Source organism: Nilaparvata lugens, chromosome 10 (genome assembly GCF_014356525.2).
Source record: "Nilaparvata lugens isolate BPH chromosome 10, ASM1435652v1, whole genome shotgun sequence".
Taxonomy (NCBI): domain Eukaryota; kingdom Metazoa; phylum Arthropoda; class Insecta; order Hemiptera; family Delphacidae; genus Nilaparvata; species Nilaparvata lugens.
Genome location: NC_052513.1, coordinates 7881343 through 7896925, shown reverse-complemented (window position 1 = coordinate 7896925; position 15583 = coordinate 7881343). Strand labels below are relative to the sequence as shown.

The 15583-nt window shown below is 33.1% G+C and overlaps 1 protein-coding gene across 1 annotated transcript in view; it reads right to left on the bottom strand.

The window, feature by feature from the left end:
- Window positions 1-12557, bottom strand: part of LOC111043378 (protein KIAA0100) — a 60976-nt gene extending 48419 nt beyond the window's left edge. Inside the window, exons 1-9 of the mRNA XM_039436611.1 lie at window positions 12247-12557; window positions 11009-11135; window positions 9368-9565; window positions 7965-8249; window positions 5534-5707; window positions 4429-4540; window positions 3916-4022; window positions 3328-3378; window positions 1123-1315 (exon numbers count right to left, since the gene is read on the bottom strand). Of these exons, the coding sequence (XP_039292545.1) occupies window positions 1123-1315; window positions 3328-3378; window positions 3916-4022; window positions 4429-4540; window positions 5534-5707; window positions 7965-8249; window positions 9368-9565; window positions 11009-11135; window positions 12247-12299 (1300 nt within the window). The 5' untranslated portion in view covers window positions 12300-12557. The remainder of the gene's footprint in view (window positions 1-1122; window positions 1316-3327; window positions 3379-3915; window positions 4023-4428; window positions 4541-5533; window positions 5708-7964; window positions 8250-9367; window positions 9566-11008; window positions 11136-12246) is intronic.
- Window positions 12558-15583: the final 3026 nt, after the last annotated feature.

Sequence of the window (15583 nt, the reverse complement as noted above, 5' to 3'; positions counted from 1 at the left end):
TTTGACTCATTTTGAAGATAGGCTGAAACATACACTTCTTGTTATTTTATTCAGGATTTATGGTACAGGAAATAATGCAAGTTATTGAAAAAGTCATATCATTGTAGAATGTTAAAATGTTGATTAAAACTTGTGAATATTGTCAGAGAGAAATCAGGTGATTTCACCCTTAGGATCACCACTTGATGCATGCTGTTTGTGAATTCCCTAATTTTGAAGGTGTTCATTCAAGATATTAGCAGTTTTGAACACTTTATCATGGAACTTACCCTTCTTAATAGATTTCAGTAATTAGATTAGGCCACAAATTAAGAAAAATTAACAATTAAAAAATATAATTTCTTAGCACAAGGAAATAGTTGGTGATAGCTCAGGTATATAAATATTCATTCATAGAAGACCCATTAGCGCAGAATCAATATATACTACGTAGTATACAATCATAGTATATCAATGGCGCAGGTAGGCCGGGCGTGTGTGCCTGCGCCTGGGGGAGCGAGTGTCGGCTTAATCGTTAAGGGTTCATGGCAGTTTGGACTGACTATAGTATAAAATACAATATAGTATCTATAGTATAGAATAGAATAGATTGAGTGAGTCCGATAGTAGCAAGTGCATTTAGAAGTGCATCATGATTGCGCCACCTCTTCGGGTCCTTTACGGCAAAAATAGAACAGGGTAAATTAAAATAGGATGGAGATTAAGTAAGTTCAATTGGAATAGTGAGTCAATTGGAACATAAAATAGAAATTAAGTGACTCCGATGGTAGCAAGTGCACCAAGATTTCACCATCAATTGTCAGACTCTTCAATAAGTATGATAAAGAACAGATTATTGTAATTGAAGATTGAATTTACTTGGGTAAAGATGAGACTTATTCGATCTTCAGAAAAAATGAAAAATGGGTCCTTTAAGTAAAGATACAGATTTTTATTTCCTAATGTGATCTGTATCACTGCTAACCAACTAAGTAGACTAATAAATATTCGAAATAAGTAATAATAGAAAATAGCTTACGAAGCGAAATAATTCTTATTCAGGCTAGAAGAGTATATATTATGATAATTTGTTTCAACATAGCGCTAATAAAGTTGTTATTTCAAAACTAAGTCTTCACTTACTCAGATAAGGCGGATCACAACCAAATATCCATTTCAGTCTTGTAAATCCCACAGATGTATCACCAGTCTTTTCAGATAGTCTTAATACTGACGAAATATTATACAATTCAGCACAGCCCTGCAGTTCAAGTTGATTCCAGCAGTCTTCATCCTCATTGCTAGACTTTTCCACTGCATAGGATTCATCTCCTTCCTAGAAATGTTCAAAATTCATTAGAAAGTCTGTACTTTTCGTCAACTTCATTTTGAGAGGTTGACACTAACTTTTTAGTTGAGGAATGTCATCATTCGGATACAGCATTGCAACGAATTTACATTGAGTGATATTCAGAGACTCCAATACATTGGACGATCCATTACGTACGATCGTTGTTAGAGTAGAGGAAGACCTTCAATCCTTGGGCATAAGGAGATGAAGACATCGATCAAAAGACAGAGATTCTTGGAGTAGGCTTGTGTGTGATTTTCTCAGAAAAGGAGTCTGAGGCTCTACAGGGACCATATAGATAATAAATAAGTTAGTAGGAGATAATCAGAGAAATACATTTCAATATTATTCATGAAAAATAGATTTTCTGCAATCACTATCAGAATGCTGAACAATATAATAAGCAATTGAACTTATAACTTAAATATCATAATGCTGATCAATATAATAAGCAATTGAACTTGCTTAAAACAATTGCTCAAGCAATTGAAATTGATTTTACAGGCAATGATGGAATCAGGACCTCCTATATACTACCGGGCCTGAGCCTAGAAAAAAGTGGCCGCCGTATTTGATGGTCTTATAGAAATTCCTACTGAGAAAAATCACTAATCAGCTGTTAGAGATCGTCTCAGTTTGTCGAAATTTCAGTTCGTCTAGTTCCCGTTTAAAATACCAACGCCGGCCACCACCTACGGCGGCCATTTTTTTTTGTAGGCGCAAGTCCGGTAAATAGGAAGTTCTCATGGAATCTTTTGAAAACCCATCCCTGATGAGCTCTGCATTCGCATTTGAAATTCCTTTACAGTTATTTAATATGTATTTTTAATAAATTTGTAGTTATTCAATATGTATTTATTAATACTATCTGTTGTACAATTATTACAATGGCCCATATAAATAAAACCAGAGCAAATGCTCATGAGCAAGAGCATGGAGCATAAGGTTTTGCTCATGAGCAAAAGGTAGAAGCAAAAGCGTTTGCTCATTTTTGTATGAATAAGCTTTACCTTATACTCTTGCCTTATGCTCCTGAGCTCTGGAGCAAATGCTCACGTATTTTAAAGTTTTTTCATCAGCTGATTCGCTTATGTAGCCTTACTTTGTTTTTATAGCTCACGGAAGCGCTAAATATGCAAGTAGGGGGCACCGGTTGTGTTTGCGTCGTCTGCTCTGTTTTCTATTTATGAATAGAGTTTTAGGTTAGTTGAGTTTAGAATTATTTTGAAATAACAGCGTGAAAAAATGTAATTTCTATAATAATCTTCAGCATATTCTTATAATATCAATAGCCTTCTTATAATCGTCTACACTCTCATCTTCTTAAATGCCTATTTCCTATTTTGTGATGGTTATCTTTATATCAGGTATCTTTTGTATTTATTCTTTTTTAGTATATCATGGTTGAATCTAAAAAGAGTTTTATAGTTCTCAACTATTGGTTGTGATCGTATCTGGTATCATTTTCTCTTCCTCATACGAATTAGTTGAGCTATTTTACTATGAGCAAAAGGTGATAAGCTGCTCTAGACTAGACTCACCTTTTTTGAAGCATTTGCTTCAAAAGTTGAGCAAATGCTCTAGTTTATTCATACAATTTTGAGAATAAGCTTTTACTTTTGAGCCAATGCTCAAACTATTTTTTGATGAGCATGAGCAAAAGGTTTTGCTCACTTTTATTCATAGAAAATGAAGCAAATGCTCCATATTTTAGAAGTATAAGCAATTGCTCAACTTTATTCATATTTGATTATGTGATCAATTTAGGTGTATTAAATTAGGATAGATAAATCTAATTACAGAAATTAGTATTTATTTTAGTAATAGAATATGAATATAAATTTCAATAAAATTATAAATTAACTTTCTTATTTGTGATTACATTATTTTTAAGATCAAATACATCTGAATATAAAGCAAATAATCTTACTTTGAATGCGAAGAGATCCTTGAAATTCTCAGCAACCCACGAATACACATTTTGAATGATTATATACAAGAGACAATGTGTTGAGGATCAATCGTAGATTTAGAAGTTTCTTCAGAAGCTGAAAAAAGGGATTGAATACTAATAATTTATAGTAACTGAATATTGAAAGACTGTAATAGGAATACACGGTACGTTTATAATAATCAATTAATGTAGTCTACTCCATATATACAGTTTCATCGCACGTGAATGACAATGTATGAACTTTCTGGGTTGTTGTGAAGGTAGATGTTGTAATAAATATCCTTATTGATCTAGAGAAGAGTTTACCAGAGATTGATAATTGTGTAACAACCGGAACAAGTATCTCAAATTATTTTGATAAATAGTGCTTTTGATTTATAATGTATGGAATTGAGACTTGTGGAGCAAGAGTTTTTAAAAAACAACTATTAAGTTACCAAACAAAAATAGAAACTATCAATAATATGAAGCGTCAATTCTTCTGTAGGGTAGTTACTATTAAATGGGTTTAATAATAATTAGATTATTATCATGTTGGACTTGATTGCATTAGATGTTGAGAATATTGAAATTGATCGAATTGATAATGATAACAGTAAAGTTTCATAACAAAAAAAGAAGATCAACATACCTCAGCTTTGATGGAGAGCTTTTTCAGACCAAGAATCTTTTCTCTATCACCAATCACAGCCAAGTCATTGACTTGTAAGTCTACTATCGCTTTTGGCCAACCAAAACCTAAGAATAGGAAAGAAAATTATAATTTACAACTGAAGATAAATCATTTTAATTATTGGATGCGTGATAATAACAAAATGCGTTTCATAGATAATTTTGTGTGAGTACAGCAATGTAACGTCTTGTGTTATGATTTCACAATAGGAAAATTCTAGATTTATTTAAACATTTTTGAATTCATATGAAGTTTAATAATTAAAATCAGAGCATGTTATAATTTGTGAGTCAATAAATGTACGGTAAATACGAGAATAACAATAGCGAAAAAAGGTATTGGTAATTCTATGTAATTGAACTTTCAAGTACCCCTATTGAAATAGATGATACAAAAATGAGAGAAAATATAGCGAGAGAGTAAGATGAGATTGGAGGAAAATAATGAAGCATGATATGTTTGAACAGTTACCTTCAGCTTTTTTGGGACCAGGTTTGAATTCAGTACAAAGTGTAAGGCACTCCAGTTTAGCTATGTCTTTACTACCAGTTAGAACAGCATCTTGTATCTTCACCGTGAGAAACTGAAAAAGAAACATATTTACAACAATTAACATACCGTAGACTCACGATATTTACATTCGTAAGCTGAATGTTACAACAAAACACTCGGATGAGTATGAAATATTATGAAGAATCCAAGAATAAAAAAATGTTTATGTTAAAATTTATCATGCTAAGTTTATTTAGAAAGCAGAGCGGCCTTACTCCTCTGAGTATACCCTATCCATTTGGATTAGTACACCCCACTCGGGCTTATGCCTAAGGTTGTCCACTTTTATCTCACATTTTTATATTTTTTCATTGTTATGTTATGTTCGTTTATAAAATAAATGAATCGATTGATTGAAAAAATCCTCAAGGCATCAAAGTAAGTTGTTAATATTGAAAAAATTGTTAAACCACTTTTTAGTATAACGGTGATAACTATATATTTTTTTCTACACTATTCATTTTCGGGGAAGAATAGAGATATGGGAAGAGAATAATATAACTTTATTGGGATTGAATGTAACTAGGAATGGTTTGAGTGGGGATAATAACTTTCAACACTCCAAATCTATCGGCTTCTTTCGATATTCTCCTAGAAAATTATCGGAAAAATAATTGGAAACTTATCGGATTCTATTGACAATATTTGTAGGATGATGAATGGGTGTAATATCACAACTCTCTTCCCATATTAAGAAACGAAATATATTATAATCACTATTTTTATAATCGGAGCATACAGTAAATCAATTACTTTTCCTTATCTATGTTTATAATGATTTTCAAAGATACATTCAACATCACAGTAGGACTTCTCTATAGCAATATTACAATAACAGCACACAGAATCTGAAAATAAAAATAAACTTTATTCTGCCTTTGAGTAATACAACAGTTAAATACAATAATCGTTTCAGAATTATATTAACAGCAATTTTTCATAGACTGCCAGTTCAGCGTCTCTGAGAATCTATTCAAAAAATTTGAATTACATTGAAATGTTTATATCTTTCATATCTACTCACCTCGGGAATGATAGGGGAAATATTGTATAAAAGTTCAAAAGTGGAGCCATAGTGGCTGGGTGACGTCTCTTCGCCTTTTGAAGGCTGTGGTGTCGGTCTCTGACGTTCTCTGGCGAAAGCATAGAAACCATCGTTCATAACCGCTTTTGTATTTTCTAGGCCAATGAATACTTTCTGCAAAAAAATACAAATATAAATGAACAATTTGAAGAATGGTGATTAAAGTTAAAAGTGAATCTCACTATGGAGTTTTCTAATCAATTGGGACAATATACCTACACAGAGAATTTCACCTTTTAATGAATTTGAACAAATGCACAATAAGTGATCACTTATAACTTATGGATTTTAGAATAAAGATAGTATCGAGTTTCGGTATATTTTATTCCAGTTTTAGTTATTAGTTAGTTAACTATAGTCAGAGAGATATTACTTTTAACATGAAGAGGGGAAACTGATTTCTCCTTCCACAGTTTGTAGCATGGACAGAGTAGTGGAGAGGAGTAAGCATGCTGCGCACAATTGGATGCTAAGATAAAAGTAGGGAGAATGCTGTTGGGTAGCGGGAGTGATTAGTGGAGGAAAGAGTATCGGGCCTCTCTGTCTTCGAGAAAGAGTCGTGTAAAATACGACTATACCTCTCTGACTATAGTTGAGTTATGTATTAGTTTCATTTATTGAACGAGCGTTCGCGAAGTTTTCATTTTCGACTTACTAGAGCCCAAAGTCGTTTTCTGTCTGTTTGTATGTTCGACAAGAACTTTAGAGAAAATTGATCAATCAGCTTCAAATCTTGAACACGAATTCTTCGAACCTTTTTACAAGTCAAGTTCGTTGGACAACAGAATTGACTCACTCCTTCGTCCTTTTTCAGGATATAAAGATATCATTGAAAATGCATAAGAAATAATGTGTTTTGATTTATCATTCATCAATCAGCTGGAATTATTTGTTTGCTATTTCTGAATTTTTTCCATTAATTTAAAGAAGCTGAGGCTATTATTCGGCAGTTGTCACACAGACTATCAGACAGACAGACTTTATGCGCCGACACATGATTTCAGCTGAATAATAGACAACATCAATTTATAAGTTCCATTTTACCGTTACAAACAGTGGTGTAAAATTGAAATCAAGCATTCCTTTTAGGAGATGTCACATGTGCATATACATGTGATTTTCTTGAATAAAGTATTTTATTAAGCAAGGCATGAGTTTTTTCAAATTTGAAATACTCCTTCCGAAACTCTGAAAAAATTCAAACTCTAAAAGGTTTAGTCTCGCTTTAATAATGATAGTAGTTTTAAAATTGAAAAAGTAACTAACTCAGGCTTTGAAGAATGTTATTCTCTTTTCAACGATGTATAGTACGTGAATTTCCGTTCATAAATAACGGCGCTATACCTTCCAAAAGATAACATTAATCTTATGGGACATTCAATTCAATATGGCGGAAAATAACGCGCACTCTTAACTCGCTTCCGTTAACGTCTGTCTGCCTGTCTGTAACATACACGTAATTAATACTACTTGGGATAGCAGTTGATATGACAACTTTTTTTGTTTAAAGAGTTAAAATGTGAGTAGAAACTAGGCCTACTATTAGTGTTCACTAACACTAGATTATTCAATGTATAGGTACCGTACTCATTAATTTCATTTTTGTATAATTTTTTAGTACATTTAAATGTTGGGATCATTGAAACGGTTTGAGATATCAATGTGCGGGTTTCACCATTTATTTTACTTTGAAATTCTGTATGGGAATCATGTATCACATGACCAACTTCCCATTTGAAAAAATGAAGTTTCATTCAAAATGAAGCATGATTCGAAATGAAATTGGATCCATATAACGGAAAAAAGTTATGTAGCGACAGAATTTTTTTTTTCATTTGGAATAGGATTCCCGTGGAACCCGCTACTGTAATATCATACTTGTAAAAGATATATATTCAGCTGTTTCCATAATAATTCTTACCAAATCTGTATAATTACAAGTTGAGGATCTCAGAGATCAATACAACTGTTCATAAGCGAGTTCTTCAACCCAGGGGGTCTCTAGTTAATTCCTTTACATACAAAATACAATACACATTTACAAATGAATAAAATCATGTACCATGCAAAAAAAAAAAACAATAATCAAAGTATACTATACTAAATCAAGAGCTGTTATCTAGCAGTAACTGCCAACTATTTAATTCAGTTTTAATAATTCCAGTATATTGGTTTTCCACTTTTATTTTTGATAGTCATTTCACCTCATCATGATCTTCACTTCAGGAATCAGCTTTATTAATTATCCTGTTCCGGTATTAAAATTCGATACTATCCTTACTAAAATTCGATACTATCGATACTGGAATATCGATAGTGGCCTACTATCGATTCTCTAAAATCGATAATACTCGAAGTGTCGCCAACATACCTGCACAGACAAGGGCCCCTGCGCGAAAACGGTGGCCTCAGCGGTGAGCGCGACGGACAGCTCGGCGAGACAGGCGTCGGGCGCGTGCGCAGTGGTGGCGCTGTTGGCGTGACGCAGCAGCCGCGCACTGGTGGCGCCGACGGCGACGTTGACGAGCAGCGAGCGCGCACTGTGCATGACCGAGCCGTCCACGTGCAGGTCGCTGCAGGTCGTGTGCAGCAGCCATTCGGGCGACTCCGGCCGCAGCAGCATCGCGCTGATCGAGCGCACGTGCACCGCCATGAACTGATGACGTAACACATGGTTCAGTCCAACAAGAGACAAAAGAGAACAAGATATAACGATTTTATTATGACAATCACGATACTATGTCAAACGACGTCTTGTTGATAAATATTCAATATTCAAGTTGATATCTGATTTATGGATTATATGATCAATTTATTAGCAATAATTATTATTGAAGAAGAAAGTTCTACTTTCCTATAAGAACACATGTAAATGATGATAAGTAATAAGCAGTATTTGTAATCAAACAATGACTAGTGTGTTTGTAAAAAATAAATAGAGAAAAAATTACTACAGTACTGGGTACTTCCATATTAATGTGCATATGATAAAGATGAGGTGAAAGTTGCAAGTATTTTCTTAATATTCTTCTTGTTTCTCCATTTATTTTTTTACAACTGGGAAGCGCGACATTTTTTTTAGTTTGTAATGTGATTGTATATAGTGAAATATTGTTAGTACCTATTTTTATAATGTTCAACTGATACTCAAGTTCTCTTTCCTTTTTTATTGTCTTTTTAGTTTTATTTTTTCTCTTTCTTAATTTGCTTTGTGTTAACTATAACACTTCCTTCTTTCTGCCCAAACAGGTTTTTGTAACCTTTGGGATTATTTTCCATAATAATGATTTTTTGTAATGTTCTTTAGGGTATCTTGATTTAGATTCTTTAGGGTATCTTGTAAATTTCCATAACTATGGTGATTTCATGCTCTGTATATACTGTAAAAAATGGAATATAAATTGATTTGATTGATTGAATAATTGCACTGTTAAGGCACTCACAACAATGAATCATATTTGCTGTAGGCAATGTTTTCCCATGTAAGAGTGCCGTATGGAAGAGCTAGTGTATTTGTATTTTATTCATGAAATTTTATTTCCATTTATTTATTTTATTAATTTTGTTGATAAGATAACAAGCTTAATATAACTGAGAAATGCACTAGATATTGAATAGAATGGAAAATTTAATTGAGAACTGTTCTGTGTTCAATTTTTTGTTATATTTATAGATAAACAGTTACGGAATTTATGAGACTTTAAGGAGCTCCATTGATAAATGCATTGAGTCGAGATAGAGCATGAACTTGTAATTGAATAAAGGAAACAATACCTGTGCAAAAGTGATGACAAGTGGTGGAATTTTCTGGTCGTGGAAAGAGAGAGGAGTGCTCCATCTTGTGGACGGAGTGTCCATCTCTCTCCTGCCCACGACATCTTTGTTGATTCTCACATTTTGGATTATAACCGAGACGAGTTTTGTTACTTCACTACTGAGGAAGCTGCTGCGAAAGCCGATCCTATCAATATGCTGGAAATATTTCAAGGAAACAATAGCAATGATTGAAAAATAAGAGAGTAGAATTCTCTTATAATCTCAACTCTTACTAAATTTCAAAAATAACTCTTACAAACTTATTATAATCTCACAAGACATTAAAAGTCTAGTAACAGCCTGAAAAAAGGGAATAGGAAAGGTTCATTATAAATAACACTAATATTTGTGTAAAGAGGACGTTACCTTTCGAATTGTACACTCATAAGAACTATACTCAGATTTACTAGTAGTTCTGTGAACAGTAAATCTCGAGCTCAGTAAGTTACATTGACCTGTTGTTATGTTTTCTCAAAAATTAATAAATAATTCATCTATTTAAAATGTCTAGAAAAAAACCTAAATAAACATAGAGCTTTCTGTCCTATCGTACCGTGACGTGTCGTCCCGGAATGTGAGTGTGAGCGCTGTTATCAGGTCTGGCTGCAACTGTCTACAACGTTGATCGAAAGATAAATTTTCCAGATGTTCGATGTTTTTGAACGGGTAGTATTATAGTCAACTGTCTACAACTAACGTTGATGGAAAGATACATTTTCAAGATGTTCGATGTTTTTGAAAGGGTAGTATTATAGTCCACTAAACAGCTGATTTATGATGAATAATTCTATAGTCTGATTTTTACTCTAATATTGGCGAATGAAGGAGGCTCCTTTTTCCTTTTATATTATCTTTGAAATGCAGAATTTCCAAAAAACCTTGTATATACGTCGACGTGCAATTTAAAAAGGAACATATCTGTCAAATTTCATGAAAATCTATTACCGCGTTTCGCCGTAAATTCGCAACATAAAAACATATAAGCATTTGAACATTAAGAGAAATGCCAAACCGTCGACTTGAATCATAGACCTCACTTCGCTCGGTCAATCATTCTTAATTTAATCACATGTAATTTTGAATTTTAAGACATAACTTATTTAATCATTCTTGTGAGAATCACATACAAGTGTATGACTTTTGAGAGATGGTTGATACAAAAAATTGCCAGATGAAAATTTATTTTTGCCGGTGATGCCTGGAAATTTTATAATTAGTTTTTTCTTCTCTCATGTATAATATTGTATGAACATTTTATTTATATTTTTGCTCGTGTATGTATGTGTATGAGTAAATTATTGTTTGTTTTCTTTTTGGCAATAAATGATTTGATTTGAATGGGAATCGAACCCATGATAGTGCAGTAAAAGTAGACTGAAATTGCAAATCTCCTGGCCACAAGACTATTATTATGTGAGTCTAAGCCATCCCATGTAACCTTCCTTTTTTGGTATAACTTTTCATTATACTAATATTATTATGATTGTTTTAACAATTAGGTGAGTGTTATGTTTTGTTATGCAGTGGAGTTTGATAAATAATAATAATTCCCCAAGACTAAAAACAAACAAAATTAATTTTTTAATCAGAAAAACATACCACTGATACTCCATTCTTAGTAATATGAACATCATGAAGTGTAAAGTATGGTATTCCAATCCGTCCAATTCGAGCTTCTATGTGGAATCTTCGTTTTATAATCCAACTTAAAAACTGAGGAAAAAGCCTGTAAAAATGGATTGAATCATGTTAATGTGAGCAAATACATAGAAATCCTGAATCAAACAAATTGCACTGAATAATATGAGAGAATTCTATCAAGACGAATGGCTGATCACCAATGAGGTTCAGAGAGCCCCTTCATGCTATCTTCTCTGTTCAGCCTTGCCAAGAATCATAGTGTCAAAACATTATTGATTATATATCATATTGGCATTGTGGGAGAACAGATTGCAAGATGTTCAAGTAGCGTATGCATCAAGTCATAACAATAACTAGCCTATTTTGTATATGAGGAATGTACCTAATTTATCAGTGCGTGAAATGTGGCATATTGTAGACTACATGTAATCATGATGTATAATAGACTCTTTCTTTAGACTGAATATTACCACAATTTGACATAGAGGCTATATATAAGGCACACGGTAATATAAAAGATCTTGCATAGAAACATTGTACAGCAAATCTCATCTGTATCAGATTTGCATACGGTAATCTTTGAAAAATACCAACTAAGCAGTGCATTTTCTATGATCAAAAAAGCGACAATATGTAAAGTTCTTTGAAAAAACTCTATAATGTTTAAGATTTTGTGATCTGGCAATGAACCTGATAGAGCTTGAAGACTTGAGGGAGTTTAAAATAATATTTAGGGAATTCCATATTGCATTGTATCCATACAATCTAGCGGACTTCCTTGATAGATGATTTCGGTTTTATGTATGTTATTTGGAATTTGTTGTACTTTCTTGTCTGTTGTGTTTGTTAGATGAGGGATACCCGTACTAGTAATGTTATATAATATAATGTACATTAGTGTACTTAATGTACCTTAAGCTTTCCTGCATAAATTAACATAAATATCTTGTGCTTGTAAAGAGCAATCCTAGCCTAACCTCTTAGACCATATGAATGCAGGATTGGAAAATGTCAACATAGACTTGACCAAATCAAAGTTTCTTCATTATAATGTGAAACCCTGTTTTCCAACAAATATTTAGAAACCAGACTTTATTAATTATACAATTGTAAAATAAGAGGTTCTTAAAAGTTGTGCTTGAAATAAAACGGTGTTTAAAGTTTACTTTAGAAATAAAGATACAGCTGATACTTACCAAGTAAATGCATAGTAAATTAATACACAAATAAATACTAAAACACCCAACATGTAGACAGCATTGAGGACTAAGTTAATCTGCTAAAATAGGTTATATTGTTATTAACCTTACTTATTTTTCTTTACATATTTACAAAAACACTATTCAACCTCTAAATAATGATGTTGGTTCAATACAATTCTGAATATGATATTGAATTAATGCTGCTTCAAATTGATTAATAAAAATTGAATAGAAATTATAGAGAAACAAATTTTTATAGCTGGCAGGATAAAAGGATATCAGCATCAGGACACAGGACTGATTTTGTTATCAGCTGTTTGTAGCAGAAGCAGAGTACTGACAACGGTTTCAGTGCAGCCAACCTAAACTCCATAAGAAAAACTGACTATTATATATAGACTACTCTTTTTGTTTACTCTTATTGATACTATAACAAATTATAACTACACGATTGCTCGAGAGTATTAGTCTTCGAGTTATTCGATGACTAATTGAAAACTGAATTATCAACATTTTGTTAGAAAAAGTACAATTTAGATCAAATTTGATATCGTATCTGTACCTAATTGAAGTATTCACGTATTACCATTATAATGTATCTTACTCCTTTATTAGTTACTGTAATTTGTTTGTTTTTCAATTTTTTTATCTCATTTTTTCAATCATTAATAAGCCTATAGTACATTATTTTTCAAATTTATTGACCGAGCGAAGTGAGGTCTAAGATTCAAGTCGACGGTTTGGCATTTCTCGTAATGTTTAAATGTTTACCGTATATGTTGCGCATTTACGGCGAAACGCGGTAATAGATTTTCATGAAATTTCACAGGTATGTTCCTTTTTAATTGCGCGTCGACGTATTTACAAGGTTTTTGGAAATTTCGCATTTCAAGGATAAAATTATAAAAGGAAAAAGGAGCCTCCTTCAAACGCCAATATTGCAGTAAAAATCAGACTATAGAATTATTCATCATAAATCAGCTGACAAGAGTGATTTCACAGATGTGTGGAGAAGCCAGTCTATTGTTGTATTTCCATAAGGTCTATAGTTTCAATCAGGTACTTGTGGATGAGAATACTGCGTGAGGTCTACTGTTCACAGAAATAATAGTTTTTAATCTTAGTTTAATTTTTACTTTCCGTGCCCTATTACCATGGATAATAGGTAAGGAAAGTATTGCTTTCCGAAAAAAATTAAGGTACCCCAATTTCAAAATTTCTAACGTTTCAAGGTCCCCTGAGTCCGAAAAAGTGGTTTTTGGGTATTGGTCTGTATGTGTCTGTGTGTGTGTGTGTGTGTGTGTGTGTGTGTGTGTGTGTGTGTGTGTGTGTGTGTGTGTGTGTGTGTGTGTGTGTATGAGCGTATGTGCGTCTGTGTACACGATATCTCATCTCCCAATCAACGGAATGACTTGAAATTTGGAACTTAGGGTCCGGCAAAAATTGTGAAAATGTTGTCAAAAACAGGGGTTTTCGCGATTTTCTCGAAAACGGCTCCAACGATTTTGATAAAATTTATACCTGGAATAGTAATTGGAAAGCTCTATCAACTGCCACTATGCGAATTTTGATTTTAGATTTTCAATTAACAGGTCTCAGATATAATTTAAACGAAAAACTTAGAGTGGAAGAGATTGAGCATTGAAATCTCTTCAATAAATGTTCAGTAACATTTTCACCTAAAATTGAAAATAAGCTTGAAATTTGAGAAAATGTTATGTTTCAATTGCAAACTGGTGGCAACTGTTGATTCTATCAAATCATTCACTATGAAGAGATAGCAGATCTCGTGTGTATCCAGCGTTATTGTTCTGTCACCAGCTGGCTCAGATCTTTGAATAGAAGACTTGAGATGCGCGTGAACACTAGCGTCAGGTGATCAATTTCCATAATGGCAAGGAAAGTTGTGTGAGTGCGCCACACCAGATTTTTTTCTTTCCTGACTTGTACTTCTGCTCATTTGAACCCCCGTGGGGAGCTTTGGATTCAGCAAGTAACTTTGTTTCTTTATAAGGTAGATTCACGTTATAAAATCAGTGAAAATATTAAAGGACTACGAGGTTGCCGATTCTCATATTTTTAACGCCTTCTTTAGTAGGAGCATCATAGTATACCCTATATAATGTTGAAGTTTGATTCCCATATAGGGATGTCAATCCCGGGATCCCGGTCCATTTTTGATACCTAACAATCCCGGGATTTTCAGCGTCAATCCCGGGATTTTCGGGATTGTAAACCTGAAATTGTGAATCATATGTTTCCAAAAACAATTCAATATTGAATTCATTTACGGTGAAGAATATGAGTTTTTATAACTAATTTATTGTTCTAAGTGTTTGACTAATAAATTTATTCTACAGGCACAGCCTACAGTTGCATAAATACATAATATTGATTGTATACTGTACTCTTTACTGGCTTAATAGAATTCGCATTATCAGTTCGCATAATTGGCAGAATGGTTGTTGATCAGTTGTTATGTCTCTACACTTGATTCTGTTTACACAGCACACCAATTACCAGTCTAGACGGCGCAATATTTGCAATAGTGCTGATGGCATTTCCTTGAAATGCATTCCGAACTTTGTAAAGACTTCAGAAATCAGAAATAAAAAAGCACTAACGATTCACTCTCTGTCTAATTATTCCTCTCCTCTTCTCTTTCTCTATCATGAGTAGAATATCTAGTTGAAGTAAATATTATAGTTGGCTCTACGAAATTTCATTTAGTAGTGTAGTGGTTCAGCTTTCGCGTTGTTTGGTCGGTATGGTGTTACAGTCTTACAAAAAGTATTCTAATTTATTATTAATTCAAGTGATATTAATTCACTTTACAGTATTTGACGTAATTAAAGTGTGTGCTCTATCCCGTCCTAATGTAGGATAGAAATGTTTTTGTTCTACTTAAAAAAGACTCTGATGAGTTATCTTGCTTTCCTCAGTTCTCACTATCATCTAGGATAGAGCAAATTTAAGGTAGGATATGAAAAAAAAACAGTTACTCCTAATATTGAAAACATTTATAGAAATAGAATGTTCAATACATTTTAATATTATTAACAAGTATTCTTTATTCATTTTAATAATAGCCTCTTCAATGGGCCCTTTTCCATCTCCACACACTGTTACAGAACATGTAATTGAGGAGGAACAATTGGTTGAAAATGCATTAAACTGATTTTTGCCAATCCCGGGATCAGTCCCGGGATCCCGGGATTGATATTGGATAATCCCGAAATACCGGGATTGGAAATCAGTCCCGGGATTGACATCTCTATTCCCATATAACAGTGGCAGTAAAAAGTGAAAATAATTTAATTCTCACAACTTA